The sequence below is a fragment of the Lissotriton vulgaris genome, chromosome 9, assembly GCF_964263255.1.
Source record: "Lissotriton vulgaris chromosome 9, aLisVul1.2, whole genome shotgun sequence".
NCBI lineage: Eukaryota > Metazoa > Chordata > Amphibia > Caudata > Salamandridae > Lissotriton > Lissotriton vulgaris.
Genome location: NC_141697.1, coordinates 783,003,295 through 783,018,921, shown reverse-complemented (window position 1 = coordinate 783,018,921; position 15,627 = coordinate 783,003,295). Strand labels below are relative to the sequence as shown.

Genomic DNA, 15,627 nt, shown 5'->3' with positions numbered 1-15,627 from the left:
TGTTTTGGATATACATTTGGACAATAGTTGTGACTCTGAACAAGCACACAGCCACTACTGAGCCTTCTGAGGCCAGCTGAAATGTCTGCATTTCAATATAAGCCTCACGGGGGTGACAGCAAGGTGGGAACCTGCACTGGTTGAATAGGGCAGAAGAAAGGGGTTATTTCAATATTGAAAACAACTAGAATGAGAACCATGAGTAGACAAATGAGGAAGAAGGGGGCACATACAGGAACTCCTGAATCAACAGAAAAGCAGAATGGGAAGCTGATGCGACAAGTGAAAGAAGCCAGGCAGGATAATGGTGAGAGAGAGGTGTAAAGAACCGGGATCAATGGCACACGACCGGAGGATGGGATGAAGGCAGGAGCGCTGCAAGGAGAGTATCTTCGGCCCTCCCCTCCAAGCGAATGAGGCCGGAGCCGGGGAAAGCATCAGCACAGACTAGAGTGAGCAGAGAAGAGCAAGGGGCAAGGAGAAGCGCTGGCCCCTGGAAGGAATATGTGTTCTTACAACGAATTCCGTTGCAACGCATGCCTTTACCACGCATGCGTTACAACGGAATGGGTTTTCTTCGCATAGCTTTTTCCTCTAATACTTCTGTGGTGACGTCGTACGTCGTTAAGAGGAAGCAGAAGTTTCTTTCCGTTTCCTCTTAAAGGACGCCGTTTGCCTGCACATCTCGACGTTTTTTGAGGTGAGTTTCTTTTTTGGGGGGGGGGGGAGACCCCCCAAGCCCCCTTTTTTTGTTACCCTTTACCACACATGCCTTTACTACGTACCTCGTAGTAATGGTATGCGTGGTAAAGGCTTTCGTGGTAACCACGCATGCGTTGTAATGCATGCGTGGTTAATGTTTCCGTGGAAACGGCCGCGTTCTAGTGGCCGTTTTCCCCCTGGAAGGGATGTGTGCAGTCTGGCTCCGAAGGACACACCCCTGGCAGAAAGCGAACAGGAGCAGAGTGCAGCAAACCCAAAGGAGCCCAAAGACGAGTGAGAGGTGCAGTCAGAGGAATACCACCATTACCCTCGAAAGACAAGACTAAGGCCTGCCACAAAAGTGAGAGCCATGATGGCAAGCTCCTCGATCATGGGAACCCAGAACATCGGAGGTGAAGAGAAACAGAAAGGCAGCAGACTATGATGGAAACTGCAGTAGGGGAGAAACCCCAGCAAACAGTGAACCCCCCACGATCCTGCAAAATGACAACTGATAAGGCAAGAAATCCATTGACATGGATAGTTACATTTGGGAGAGTTCTTGTTACCACATGCTTAGGAAAGCAGCTAGCTTCTGCCTGTTCCCAATTATAGTGAGCATTTCAAAACCTATGATGTCGGCGCCCATTACTTTCAGGCATGGCCTCAAGCACCAGAAAACCTGTAAAGGGCCACACCATTAAAAGAGGGTGGCCACCCATCACCAAGGCACATCATAGCCTCCTCTGCACAAATAGAAAGCACCATTGGAAGGACAGTAGGGACAGTAATTAAATTATGCCACACTGCATTTAATTAAACACATAGAGAAAGTGCCTAACCCTCAAAATTGCTTAAAAAGCCTTCTAATGTAAGAAAAGATAAACAAAACTTTATACGTTTATCTCGGCAATTATTTATGCCTTTTATTTGGATACTTATTTGTAATTTTGATGTTTTCATTCATCAAGAAAGACACACCATCCTTATCACAGGATACCACATTATTACAACATATTTACAAACAACAACAGTAAATTGTGCATTATCAATCCTATAAATAAATCATACAAGTGTTGAATATATTTTAGAAAACAAACAAAACAAAATGTCACGAACATTTCTTATGAACATGTTTTTTAGAAAGTATGAGATCTTTCATATACAGTTGCCCAATAAACACAACTTCCTGACAACTGAAAAATCCCTATTCATAGCTTTGTTATGAGAAACCTGTTAATTGTCTCTAATTCATCAAGGAATTTTAGGAATATGTATCCTATTATCTGATTATTCATGGAATGAATGCCGTTGCAAAGGCATTCATTCCATGAATAATTAACAGGTTAACAGGTTTCTCATAACAAGGCTATGAATAGGGATTTTTCAGTTGTCAGGAAGTGGTGTTTATTGGGCAACTGTATATGAAAGATCTCATGTTGAGATCTTTCATATACAGTTGCCCAATAAACACCACTTCCTGACAACTGAAAAATCCTTATTCATAGCCTTGTTATGAGAAACCTGTTAACCTGTTAATTATTCATGGAATGAATGCCGTTGCAACGGCATTCATTCCATGAATAATCAGATAATAGGATACATATTCCTAAAATTCCTTGATGAATTAGAGACAATTAACAGGTTTCTCATAACAAGGCTATGAATAGGGATTTTTCAGTTGTCAGGAAGTTGTGTTTATTGGGCAACTGTATATGAAAGATCTCATACTTTCTAAAAAACATGTTCATAAGAAATGTTCGTGACATTTTGTTTTGTTTGTTTTCTAAAATATATTCAACACTTGTATGATTTATTTATAGGATTGATAATGCACAATTTACTGTTGTTGTTTGTAAATATGTTGTAATAATGTGGTATCCTGTGATAAGGATGATGTGTCTTTCTTGATGAATTAAAGCATCAAAATTACAAATAAGTATCAAAATAAAAGGCATAAGTAATTGCCGAGATAAACGTATAAAGTTTTGTTTATCTTTTCTTACATTAGGAGGCTTTTTAAGTAATTTTTAGGGTTAGGCACTTTCTCTATGTGTTTAACTATATGGCCCAGCCTACCCTCTAATCCCTAGGGTGGAACCCCTCCTTTTGCATAACACTGCATTTAATGGCACAGGCCTTTGCGAGAAACTAAAAGGATAGGAGACATTGTAAATACATGGTAAGACCAAATCTTTGTGGAACTGCATCAGAAAAAATCCCAGGATAGGATGAGATGGTCTGACAAGGGATAATGGAGTAAGTACTCTTGGGACACAGATGGCACAGGCTTCTAACCCAATTCGCGCTGACTGTAACCAGGAGCTGCTGATGTCCTGGAAGTTCACCATATTATTGAGAAGAAAAATTGAAAAGCATCCCTTTCTACTCCTGAATAAGCCTTTCAAGAACTGCATCCAAACAAGTGATTCAGGTACACTACTTTTATCTTCAACAATAAGAAATTAAAAACGGAATAAACATAAAAAATATACATGAGTTTGACACGGTGCGACAGAATGTCATTCACAATGAAGTTGCAAGCTCCATTACAAAATAAGGTGTAAATGAGCAAATCCGATATAAAGCATTTTTCTCATTACCTCAGTTGTAGGCCTTTTCCAAGTACAATTAACAAATTTGGAGCATTCAAATTGGGAAAATGTTAACACAACTCATAAACACTACACTCTAAAGTACCAAGCAGGACCTGCACTCTTTATATGATTTGTCCTGCGTTGTAAGTGAGAAACAGAGAGCTAAGAAGGGAAGACTACAGGCAGAAAAAAAACCTTGTGCGCCACGAAAAAAAATCAGTACTCGTGAAAAATGCTACCAGTGACTTATCCATGTTTGTTATATATATATATATATATATATATATATATATATATATATATATATATATATATATATATATATATATATATATATATAACCTACTGGCGGTCGCCAGTAGGTAGTTATAGTTAGGATTATTTTCAATAGGAAAATCGCAACATTCTATTGGGAATAACTTTGGCGCCGGTTGAGGAATCTGCCTGAAAATGTCCTCAAATTTGCCTCGCGGCGCTCCGGTCCTTCCCTGAAAGTTGGGGGGGGGGATTCGTCAAGCGGGGGCCGAGAAAAAAGGGGGGTCCCAGAACGTGTTTTCCCCATGTTAATTTCCATAGGGCGGTCGACCTCACTTTTAGCCCGAACGGCTGAATGGATTTCCACCAAACTTGGCAAAATTGTAGGGACTGGTAGCCCGATGTGCCTTTGCTATGTCTCAAGATATGTGCTCCAGTGGATTTTGAGTAATTTAGGTTCAAAAAAATATATATATCTGTAAGCGTGCCCCGGTACGCGCACCGGGGCGCCAACCAGCGCGCTACGCGAGTTCGCGCGCGGAAAGCTGATTGGTCCTCGGGTGTCTGTAAACATTCCAAACAGTCCAGTGCGGCCGCCATCTTTTGTCTCGGTAGGATCGAGACACAAGAGGTGGCAAAAACAAAGAGGGTGTAGACCCCCCCTGACCCCCTAGGTTTGATGTGGGGGCCATAAAAAGGCCCCAAGGGGCAAAAAAAATATATATTTTTTTTTTGATTTGCGCGGGGGATCGCCTGGTACGCACACCGCGGAGCGTACCGGGGAGCGCACCGTAGAGAAAAAAGAATGATAGAGTTTTTTTTAAATGTAGGTTTTTTTATAAATTGGAGGTAGTTCTAAAAAGAACTGTTTTTTTTCTTCTTTTGTTGTTTTATATTTTTTTATTGTTTTTTGAACATTTTTTACTTTTTTTGGCTTTTCTGAACAGTTTTATATTTTTTTTGTATTTTTTATGGGGAGAAACAAAAAACAGAGAATTATAAACGGCTCAACTGGAGCAAAAAAAAACAGGAAAAAAATTAGGGTTGCTTCGGGCACTTGTGGTTATCACCAGCAATGTTGATGAGGGTAATACTCTTCTCACCATAAGTAATGGTTTTGCCACAATATATGCATACGATTTTGAAACCACCAAACTTAGTTTGTATATTTGGAACCATCTGACTTGCTTCTGGACCCGATGGAGTGGGTTCTTTGGTTGTTGAGGTGCTGGCAGACGATTGTGGAAGGTTTCTGCACATTTCTCTCACCTCTGCTGCAGAATAGTTATTGGGGTGCAATCGTTGCATGTGCCGAATCATTGTATGATTTCCAAATGAATATTTTTTTGCAGGTTGCCCCCTGGATAGTACAGCGCCACAGATGAGACAAGTCACCTTTGCAGCGTTTACCTTCTTTGCACCCCTTGGGATTTCAAAAAACTCCCATATAAAGTGCTCCTTAGGTTTATATGGGGCTTTTTCTTCAGGCAGGAAAAGCCTTGTCTGCCTTCTCTCCTCCTCCTCCTCCTCCTCCCCCTCCTCCTCTTCTTCTTGACCACCAATGTGATGTTGTGGTGGTCCTTGTGGTGGTGGTGGTGGTGGTGGTGCAGATGCTCCAGCTGCTGCTGCTACTGTAGCCATTTTAAAGTATATTAGTCACATATCTCCAAACAGGTCTTCCTCAGTCAAAGGACAAAGTCAGAATAAGGAAAAAAGGTGGGGGCTTTCATCATTTGGAAACCAAAAGTGTTCTGAACCAATGAAAAGTGTTATTTTCAGGTCACATGACCTGACGCGCTTACGCTACGCGCCCCGGGGCGCGCCCGGGGGCGCGTAACGTAAGCGCGTTAGGGCGCTTACGTAGCGCGATCGTATGTGCTCCGGCGCTTCCGGGTGTCTTACGCCGTGCGTCATAACACGCATCACGCGGCTACGCGATACGTCACGATGATGTTTTCGTTCGCTGCAATAGCGCTAACGGGGCGCTCACCGGTACGCGAACCGGGGTGCGGCAAAACTGCGCTTACCGATAAGCGCATCGGTGCGTGCCCCGGGAGCGCTCCGGGGCAAAAAAAAAAAAAAAACATTAAAAAAATTTGTATTATATAAATATACAATATAGGATTCATTTTAAAAAATATTACATTTCATAGCTATAGAAATTTGCTATTAAAAAACCTTTGAAATTCACTGAAAAAACCATAGGTTTCACACCAGTTATAGTTAGGAATTAGCATTTAAAAAACCTAAGAAATTCACTGAAAAAACCATAGGTTTCACACCAGTTATAGTTAGGAATTAGCATTTAAAAAACCAATTAAATTCACTGAAAAAACCATAGGTTTCACACCAGTTATAGTTAGCTGGACATTTTACTGACATAAAACCATTGAAATTCCCACGTTATAGTTAGTTGGACTCACTATAACTTGCGCGCCTGCAATGCACTGCTGATGACGTCACATATTACCTCACTCATGACATGGTCAGTGACATCACTCATGACATCACTGATGACACCATCCTTGTGACAGACTGACAGACCTCCTTTCAGTGTAATGTAACCCTTGAAACACATATTCAAAAATAGAAACTAACATTTTCAAAAAAATGGAGATACCCATACCAGTTACAACAACCAATTCAGTAATTCCACCATCTATATACACATCCACTCATTCACCAACAGTTCTATATAGTCACTCATACATATACTCACTCATCATATGTAGTGATACACATATACATCCTGTTACACACTGACAGTCATCCAAAAGTTACTCACACACATACTCACACATGCAAATAAACTATTGAACATCCATTTATTTGCATATAAAACTATACACACACTACCACCTTACTTCTAAGGAAACTTACACATACTTACTCTCTAAAACAATCACTTATAGAAACACATACTTATTTAAACAGGAACTCTTACAATCTCTCACTCTCACATATACTCATTTATATACATCAATACTCACATATACTAGATAAAACCTACTCCAAAAATACTCTCCTGTCCCTCAGGCCACCACAATGTATCAATGAAACTTCTCTTTCCCCTCAGCATACGCCCCTGATCTGTCCGGAGTGCTCGCTATCTCTTACTGCACTTCCATCTACACTAGACATTTCGGCATCTAATTTCTTATGTAAATCAACTCCGAAACCCCCCACACAAATTTTTAATTTTATTAGTCTAAATTGCAGGTCCCTCCCTAAGCACAGCAGAGATGTTTTTGAACTTCTCTGTTCCTTCCAACCTGATGCCTTGTTCCTCACGGAGACTTGGCTGATGGACCACTCTGGCCCTGATATTGCAACCGCTCTCCCAGATAATTACACCTTCTTGGGCAGTAACAGAAAGGGCAAGGAGGGGGGGGAATAGTCATTATTTTTAAAAGAACTCTCTCCTGTAAATGGGAGGATATCGCGATTCCTAACTGTGAGGCTGGGTTGTTTAAACTGCTGTTATCCCCCAATCTCACACTTACAGGTGTCTTGATTTACCGCCCCCCTGGCCCTGCCTCTGCCTGGGCTTCATCTCTGTCAGAATGTTTAGCTCCTCTACTATTGACGTCAACTAATTTCCTTATTGTTGGTGATCTAAACATTCATTTCAACGATACAACATGCCCAATTAGTACTAATTTACTGTCTGACTTAGCAGCCATGAATATTACCCTACATAATTCAGACCCTACCCACAAGGCGGGAAATCTGCTTGACCCTATTCTATCTAATTTGAATGCAGTATCCTGCAAGTTCCCCTTACCTGTCCCGTGGTCTGACCACTTCGTGCTAGAATTCTCTATTTCATTTGATCGATCTATTAACCACCTAGCAACTGCCCCTAAACCTAGAATGACCCGCAACTGGAAGAAATTAGATTCCAAAAAATTTAATTCTGTTCTGTCTGATTCTATGCCCCTTACTGAGATCAGTAGCACTGATCAAGTGGACGTCATTCATCGCTGGCTCACATCTGCTGCAGACATTTGTCTCCCACTTCGAAAGCAGATATTTAATATACATCACCCCCCGGCTCCTTGGTTCAATGACCAACTAAAAAAAGAAAAAACAAGCTGCAAACATCTTGAGCGGAAGTGGCGTTCAGAGTATGATCCACAAGCTAAACTGCACTATAAAGCTGCTCTAACTAAATACCATTCTCTCTGCAAAACTGCCAGAATTGAATATGTTAATTCATCTATCCTGAATGCACAAAATCGTCCTAAAGCCTTGTTCAAGGTAGTGCAGGAAATCTCGGGTGCCACTAGTCAACCCAAGGCCCCTTGTCTAGATAAAGCACAATGTGACTCCTTAGCAGATTTCTTTGTCTCCAAAATCGAGAGTATATATGCTGACTTTGGTCCATCTAACGCTCATCCAGCCTTTGAACCTACTGCCTCTACTGCCTCAGACTTCTCCCAGTCGGAGGTGGCGGAGATCAAGGTCTGGGACCCCTTGACCCCTTCTACACTACTTAACTTAGTGAAAAGCATTAAATCTGGTTCCCCTCTGGATCCTTTCCCTCCTCAAATCTTGCTCACTCTTGACCCACCCTCCCTAAAGCTCATAGTGGAATTATTGAATACATCCCTTAGGGAGGCCAAGGTCCCCAACTCCTGGAAATATGCGATGGTCGTACCATTGCCGAAAAAGGCCAATGCTGACCCAAGTAACCCCGCTAACTTTCGACCAATTTCCCTTCTTCCAGTCTATTCTAAGATTCTGGAAAAACATATAAACAAACAACTTACTAGCCATATCGAGTCTCATAATATCTTACACCCTTCACAATCTGGTTTTCGTTCTGGTTTTTCTACAGAATCCACCCTGCTGGGAGTCTCTGAAACCATTCGTCATCTGGTGGACAGAGGGGAGACCGTGGCACTTATTTTATTAGATTTAAGTGCCGCATTTGATACGGTCTCCCACCCCATTTTGATTAACACCTTAAAAACATCTGGCATCACTCATTCCGCTCTTAAATGGTTCATCAGTTTCCTGTCCGATCGGACATTTCAAGTCTTTTCGGCTACCTCGATGTCTGAAATTCATACATCTGCATATAGTGTCCCGCAAGGCTCCATCCTGAGCCCCCTCCTTTTTAATTTATATGTCAGACCCTTGGCGGCTATTGCAGAGCAGGCAGGGCTCACCATATTTTCTTATGCAGATGACACACAGATCATCTTTTCTCTCTCCACCAGTCATCTTTCCACTACATCATCCCTCTGTCATGGTCTCAATAATATTGCCTCTTGGATGTACAACAATAAGTTAAAGCTGAACGGAGGGAAAACTGAACTACTCATATTTGGCAACAATCCTGCCTTATGGGGACCCTCTCACTGGCTTGTTCAAATGGGCACCCCTCCCAATCCTTCAAAAACTGCCCGTAACTTGGGAATAATATTCGATGACCAGCTATCCATGAGACAACATGCCGTAAAAGTCTCCTCCATTTGTATAACCATCCTCAAATGGTTGAGGAAAATCACCTGGATGCTTCCTCTGGAAACCCAGAAAACCGTAGTCCAGGCGCTAATAACATCTCGCCTGGACTATGGTAATGTTCTTTTTCTGGGAGCGGGCAAAGAGGTTACTCGGAAATTACAAACGGTTCAGAACATGGCAGCCCGTCTCCTGTGTAAACTACCCTATAAATCTTCCACTTCCCTGCACCGTCGTAGTCTTCACTGGCTAAGCATTAATAATCGCTGTAAATTCAAGGCTCTTTGTCTTGTACATAAAATTAACACTGGCAAGGCCCCCCAGTATTTGAAATCTCTTATTCATCCGTACCTTCCCTCCCGCACTCTTCGCTCATCCAGTCAACATAAACTTCTGATCCCCAGGACGAAGAGAGCCAGAATGGGAGGTCGATCTTTTGCTTTTTTGGCCCCATCCTTGTGGAACTCTCTCCCCTTATCTATTCGGATTGAATCCAACTATCTAAAATTCCGAAGAGATGTCAAAACATGGCTTTTTGATCTTTAGTTTTTTCATTGTACACTTTCCTTACTGGTTTAGCGCCGGGAAACCTCCGGGTAGCTGTGCGCTCTATAAAATTAAATATAAATAAAATAAAACATATGTCGTTACTGATAAAGACACTAGTGAGACAGTCATTCACTCACTAACACACACATATACACACTCATCCACCCATACAGTCCTGCACATATGCTGTCTTCAAAACACATACAAACAGTGAGTCAGTCATTGATGCATCTATGTGCTAAGTAATACCCCCACCAAACCATACAGGCACTCATACTGATACAAAAAAAAATCTAATAACCCATATACACACACGTGTAGCTACTCACCAACCCATGCAGCCACTTATACACAAAGTGAAACACTGATACATATATTTAAATATTTAAACATTACTCGCTAATATATGTATTCACTAAGATACACTTAATAAGCAAGTTAACCAATCATTTTTTTTTTTTAAAACATCCATTTAGACACTTATTTAAACATTTATTCTTCCATCGACCTTTACATATACATATATAAAACATATTTATTTTTCAGAAAGACACACATTCACTGGACGGTGTCATCAGTGATGTCATGAGTGATGTCACTGACCATGTCATGAGTGATGTAATATGTGACGTCATCAGCAGTGCATTGCAGGCGCGCAAGTTATAGTGAGTCCAACTAACTATTACGTGGGAATTTCAATGGTTTTATGTCAGTAAAATGTCCAGCTAACTATAACTGGTGTGAAACCTATGGTTTTTTTCAGTGAATATATATATATATATACATATATATATATACACACACATTTATATATATATATATATATATATATATATATATATATATATTGTGTAGCGACAGCATGCTGATTTTATAGGCCCGTATTGAAATTTCTAGATTTGTCTAAAATGAAAATGGCATAGTTGCCTCAAACTGGAACCCGCCCCCTATCCTCAGATCCATTTAGATCACAGTCAGATGTGCATGTTGTTGTTCACAGTGGATCTGACTAACTCACAGTTGGATCCCAATGTAGGGCAAACAAACCATGCTCGTGGTTTCCATCGCTTACCGGCTGAATCGCTCCTTGAGAAAGTCCAGCTCGCCCCGTAGCTGTACCTGTCCAGGAGGACAATGGCCATGGCTGGGTGAGAAGCCTGAGTCCGCTGCCTCCAATGCGTCCAGTGCACATGAAACCTGGTCATGAGTTGTCCCCGGCAAGATCATCTGCTGGTCTCTGGCTTGCTCCGGATCTTTGGCTGACCTAGGATATGTATGTTTCACAAATAGAGAACAATCATTTCATGGCCTTCCATTATCAACATTCTAACGTTCTGCTGCTATAAAGAAGGTTACTGTGGATCACACGCTGAAGGCATGCAAGAGTCACCAGATTTACTCAGTGAAAATCTAACCATAAAGGTTATTTTGCAAATAGTTTCCCCCCTCTAGTATGACACCCATCCAGGGGCGGCTCTAGGCTCATGGTGGTCCTGGGCAGGGAGCGTAGGTAGGGGGCCCTGGAAGAGGGGGTCCGGGCGGGGCGGAGCGTGGAGGCCATTGAAGAGGGGGGGAGTCAGGGTGTTTGGAAGTGGAACAGAGCCGGAGGCCACCAAATCCCTGCCAGGGGCCGCCACGCAAATATGTTTCCATCCTCAGAGGATTATTATATTAAGGAAATATATTGGTGTGGTGGCCCCTGTGTTTTGGTGGCCCTGTGCAGGTGCACAGCTTGCGCATGCCTAAGGCCGCCCCTGACCCATCTGTCTGCTACAGCCCTTTGTAGAATGAGTTCACGGTAGCTCCCTGCCACTGCCCTGGGAAGGAAGGCTTGAACAGGACTGGGAAGCAAAACGAGCCATGGAAGATGCGGTAATGCCAGCCTGAAGGCCTCTAAATGAGGGCAATTTCTAAGTGCCGCCCGACAGAGATTACTGGGTGATTCAGGACCACAGTTTGGGTCTAGATCTTCTATTGAACGTCTCTCTGGTTTAAGACAGCTGTTGTTTTTCCTTGCCTCATTACTTTTTATCATATTCATCCATCCTTGCAAAGTAGGGACTTGATGGAGATGGAAACAAACAAACACTGACAGCGCCAATAGGCTGGACATACAACATTCAGGCACCGATTTAAATACATCACAAAGACATGCACATACTGAGAGAGAGCAAAACACCTGCAAATACAAATGTACATGTAAAGACTAACTCATCTGCGGGCACAACACCAGAGTCGCATGCTCCCATGCAAACATACCAACATCCATACAGCTACCACAAACAGCAGACAAAAGGTATACAGTCATTCATGCGAACAGACAACAATGTAAAGGAACTCTTTTACACACAATATGAAGGATACAGCCACCACAGTACACAGATGAACATATTTACAAGTACCTAAACACACAGACCAACATGCAAAGGATAACATAAACAACACTCATAGCGACGCAAATACAGTCCTACAAAATATAGGTGCAGGCAGACATCGACAAAAGTGTCGAACCGACTGAGAAACGGAGGCAAGCAAATTGATGGATGAGTGCTGAATTGGGACTGAGGAGATTGTAAATGTAAATGTAAATTGATACTTGTATAGCACACTACTCACCCGCAAGGGTCTCAAGGCGCTTGTACGAATACCGCTGTGGAACCCATCCTGGCTTTCCCTGTGAGGCGTCCACTCCTGGGCACCCCCAAGGTGGAGGCCAGGCATCCTTAGCGTTGTGGGGGCCGTTGTGGAGATTAAGCAAGCTATTGCCCAGAGTTGCAGAGTGGGACTCCATGATTGGAATAGGCACCAAAGCGAGAATTATCAGGTCCGTGGAATTTTGAGCCCAAGACCCACCAAGGTGGGGAATTGAACCCTGGTCCCGGGCTAGACCTCTGCATCAGGGTCTGCCGCTCTAATCATTGAGCCACACTTTTCCATGCTCAATATTCACTTACATTTAAAACATCTGCAAAATAAGTCATATTTGAGGTGGAGAAGGTAGTGAAGAGTTGACACACTCTACATCCGTAGTCTGTACTTGGGTAAATCACTGCTACAGGGCGATGTAAGACTTTCGTTTCCATGCCCATCCAATCCTTGCCTCCTTTGCAATGTGCACCTGTATGTAACAGTGCAGTGCCATCTGCCACTCTATCCTTAGGGTCTATGTATATAGTCATATAAATACAGCAGTGTAATTCAATACGTCTCTCTCTAGGACAAACATATGTCATAGTTTAAGTTGCCAGACTACTCCATTCACAGTGCACATGCATCCAGTCCTAGCTTTTTGGTTGGAAAATTATTGCTATCAAGAGTGTTTTTCCATTAGGTCTAATGGAACCAACAAAGCATACCGGGACGGGGGTAAACAGGAAGGGCAGGTCGTTATTTCGAATTCCAGAAGTCAAACAGAAGATGACTAAAGGTACTGCATTCAAATTGAACCTGTCACCTCAAACCGGGGTTTTCTCATTTTGTTAATGTGAGCTCAGGACAAGTCAGGGTTCGCTTTGCCCATTAACCTTTTTCACTGTAATGCTCCTAGTATTTTTAAGATGAATGTAGTCTGCGCATCTAAATGTAAGGTCACAGTGTAATCACTGGATTCTGTTTGCGGTCTGTGGTCCATGAGCAAAGCAGTCTCAGTCAGCGAAGCCTCCACATGAGTTATCACTTACAAATATGCATTTACTGGGTACGAGGGACACTCCCAGTGAAGTCTACAGCACATCCAACTACACAGACATCGCCTAAACCAACATAAGGCCGACCGCAGACCTACCCTGGGTATGTTCTGTTATCTAAATTTGCGAAGCGCGGCTTATCATCCTAGAGGGTATCCAGGTGCTGAGTGGTGTAGGCATGAGAAGGGAGGAGTAGATCATGCCTGTTTCGTCTGTAACAGCCATGCTTTGAGGTTCTTTTGGAAATCCATCAGGGAGGATGAGGTTCTGAGGTTTTTCAGGAGGTCGTTCTATGCCTTGGTTCCAAATTATAAGAAGGAGCGTCCTACGCTTCTGGTCTTCATGATGCAAGGGAGGAGTGCTTTTGCGTGGGTTGCTTAGTGTGCTCTTGCCTGGTGGGTTGGGAGTAGTTGAAGCAGCGGTTGATGTAAGCTGGACAGGTATTGTGGAGTGCTTTGTAGGGATGGGTGAGTATCTTAAACTCATATCTTTCCTGGACTGGGTGCCATTGGCCCTTTTGAGTTGTGGAGAGATGTGGTTATTTCTCAGGATGTTCAGGATGAATCTGACGGTGGCGTTCTGTGTGGTTTGGAGTCGGTATAGGACATTGGCTGGGATTCCGATATAGAGGGATTTCCTTAATCCAATCTACTTGTGATAAGAGCCTGGGTGACCGTTCATCTGGTGTCCAGTGGGATTAACTTGAAAATCTTGCATAGCATTTACAGGATGTGGAAGTATTATGAGTAGACAGCATTGATCTGTCTGCTCCAGAAGAGGTTTGGTATACGGGATGATCCAGAGGTGCTTGGCATGGTCTGCAGAGGTGGGTGAGCAGTCCCAAGTTTGGAGGGCCACCAAGAGACGTCCCAGGGGGAGTAGTTGTAGCCAAAGATTAGGACTTCAGTTTTGCTTGTGTTGAGCTGGAAGCAGTTGTTTTTCGTCCAAGCATCAATTTTTCTCATTCAGTTGGCATAGTTTGCTTTGGCAGTGCTGGTTGAGTTGGTAAGGAGGTGAATGGGCTGTGTGTTGTCGGCGTAGGATACTATGTTAATGCCGTGGGTTCTGAAGATGTCTGTGATGGGCATCATGAAGACGTTGAAAAGTGTTGGGCTGTGCAACGATCCTTGAGGGAGCCAACAGGTGAGTTTCTTGAGTTCTGTGGTGTAGGGGGAAAGTCTAACTTATTGAGCTCTGTCCATGAGGATGAAAGATATCCACTTGAGGAGCCGTTCTGCAGATAACCAAGTGCTGAAGCTTTCTGGTGAGTGACTTATAGGAGACCATATTGATGTCTGTATAGAGGTCGAGTAGGATGATTGCGGCTATTTGTCCTCAGCCTAACATCCTTCTGATGTCATTGGTGTCCGCAGTAAGGGCTGTCTCAGTGCTGTGGTTGGTACAAAAGCCTGATTGGGAGCAGTCTAGTAGTTGATGAAGTTCTAGGTGGTATGCGAGTTGGGTATTGATGGCTTTCTCAATGACTCTAGCTGGAAAAGCCAGGAACGACTTGATTCAGCAGCTGCTGAGGGTGTTAGGGTCCGCTGTTAGTTTCTTCAGTAGTGCGTTGACTTCTGAATTTTTCCAGCAAGATGGGAAGGTGGCAGTGGTTACGGAGGTGTTAATGATAGTGGTGAGCACGAGGGAGAGGAGGGTTCTTCCAAAGTCTTATATGAAGTGGGGGCACGGGTGTGAGGGGGCTTCTGAGTGGATGGTATTTATCAGGGAGGTGGTTTCTTCAATCGAGAGGAGCTTCCAGTTTCTTAGCTGCTGTTTGGAGATGAAGGGGGTGTCTGGCTGCTCAAAAGAGTTCTTATCCCTCAGTACAACTCTCAAACTGCACTGATTTGTGAAAAAAAAGTCTAGGACGAAAATGTATTGTTATGTTTAATTAAAGATATTGCTTAAGTGCAATTATCATCGTAGCTTTTGGGCACTAGTACAAATGTCCTTTTACTTACCGGTAATCTTCATTACTCCGGGTTCCGTAGTCCTCGACACCTTCATAACAAAGTGATATAATCCATCTCACTGACAGAAAAAAAGAACGAAGGAATGCTGGACCTACCCTCCCCCTCCCGCTGGGAGTACATACGCGTACAGGTCCCAGCATTCCCTCAGAAATACCAAGCCATGGATGAAGGCCAGCAGATCGGGAGGGAGGGAGGGAAGTCATGAAGGTGTTGAGGCTACGGGACCCGGAGTAATGAAGATTACCGGTAAGTAATAGTACATTACCCCCAGGTCCCGACGTCCTCGACACCTTCATAACAAAGTGAGAAATACCAAAGCAGACCCCGGCATTCATCCAAAAACACAACAAACCACCAGGACACCAAATAAACCCAGAGATTAATTGACAAAACAGA

At 43.1% G+C, this 15,627-nt stretch overlaps 1 protein-coding gene across 1 annotated transcript in view; it reads right to left on the bottom strand.

Moving 5' to 3' along the window:
- Window positions 1-15,627, bottom strand: part of LOC147692255 (uncharacterized) — a 61,451-nt gene that overhangs the window by 28,781 nt on the left and 17,043 nt on the right. The window contains exon 3 of the mRNA XM_086936758.1: window positions 10,645-10,836. Within this exon, the coding sequence (XP_086792884.1) occupies window positions 10,645-10,836 (192 nt within the window). The remainder of the gene's footprint in view (window positions 1-10,644; window positions 10,837-15,627) is intronic.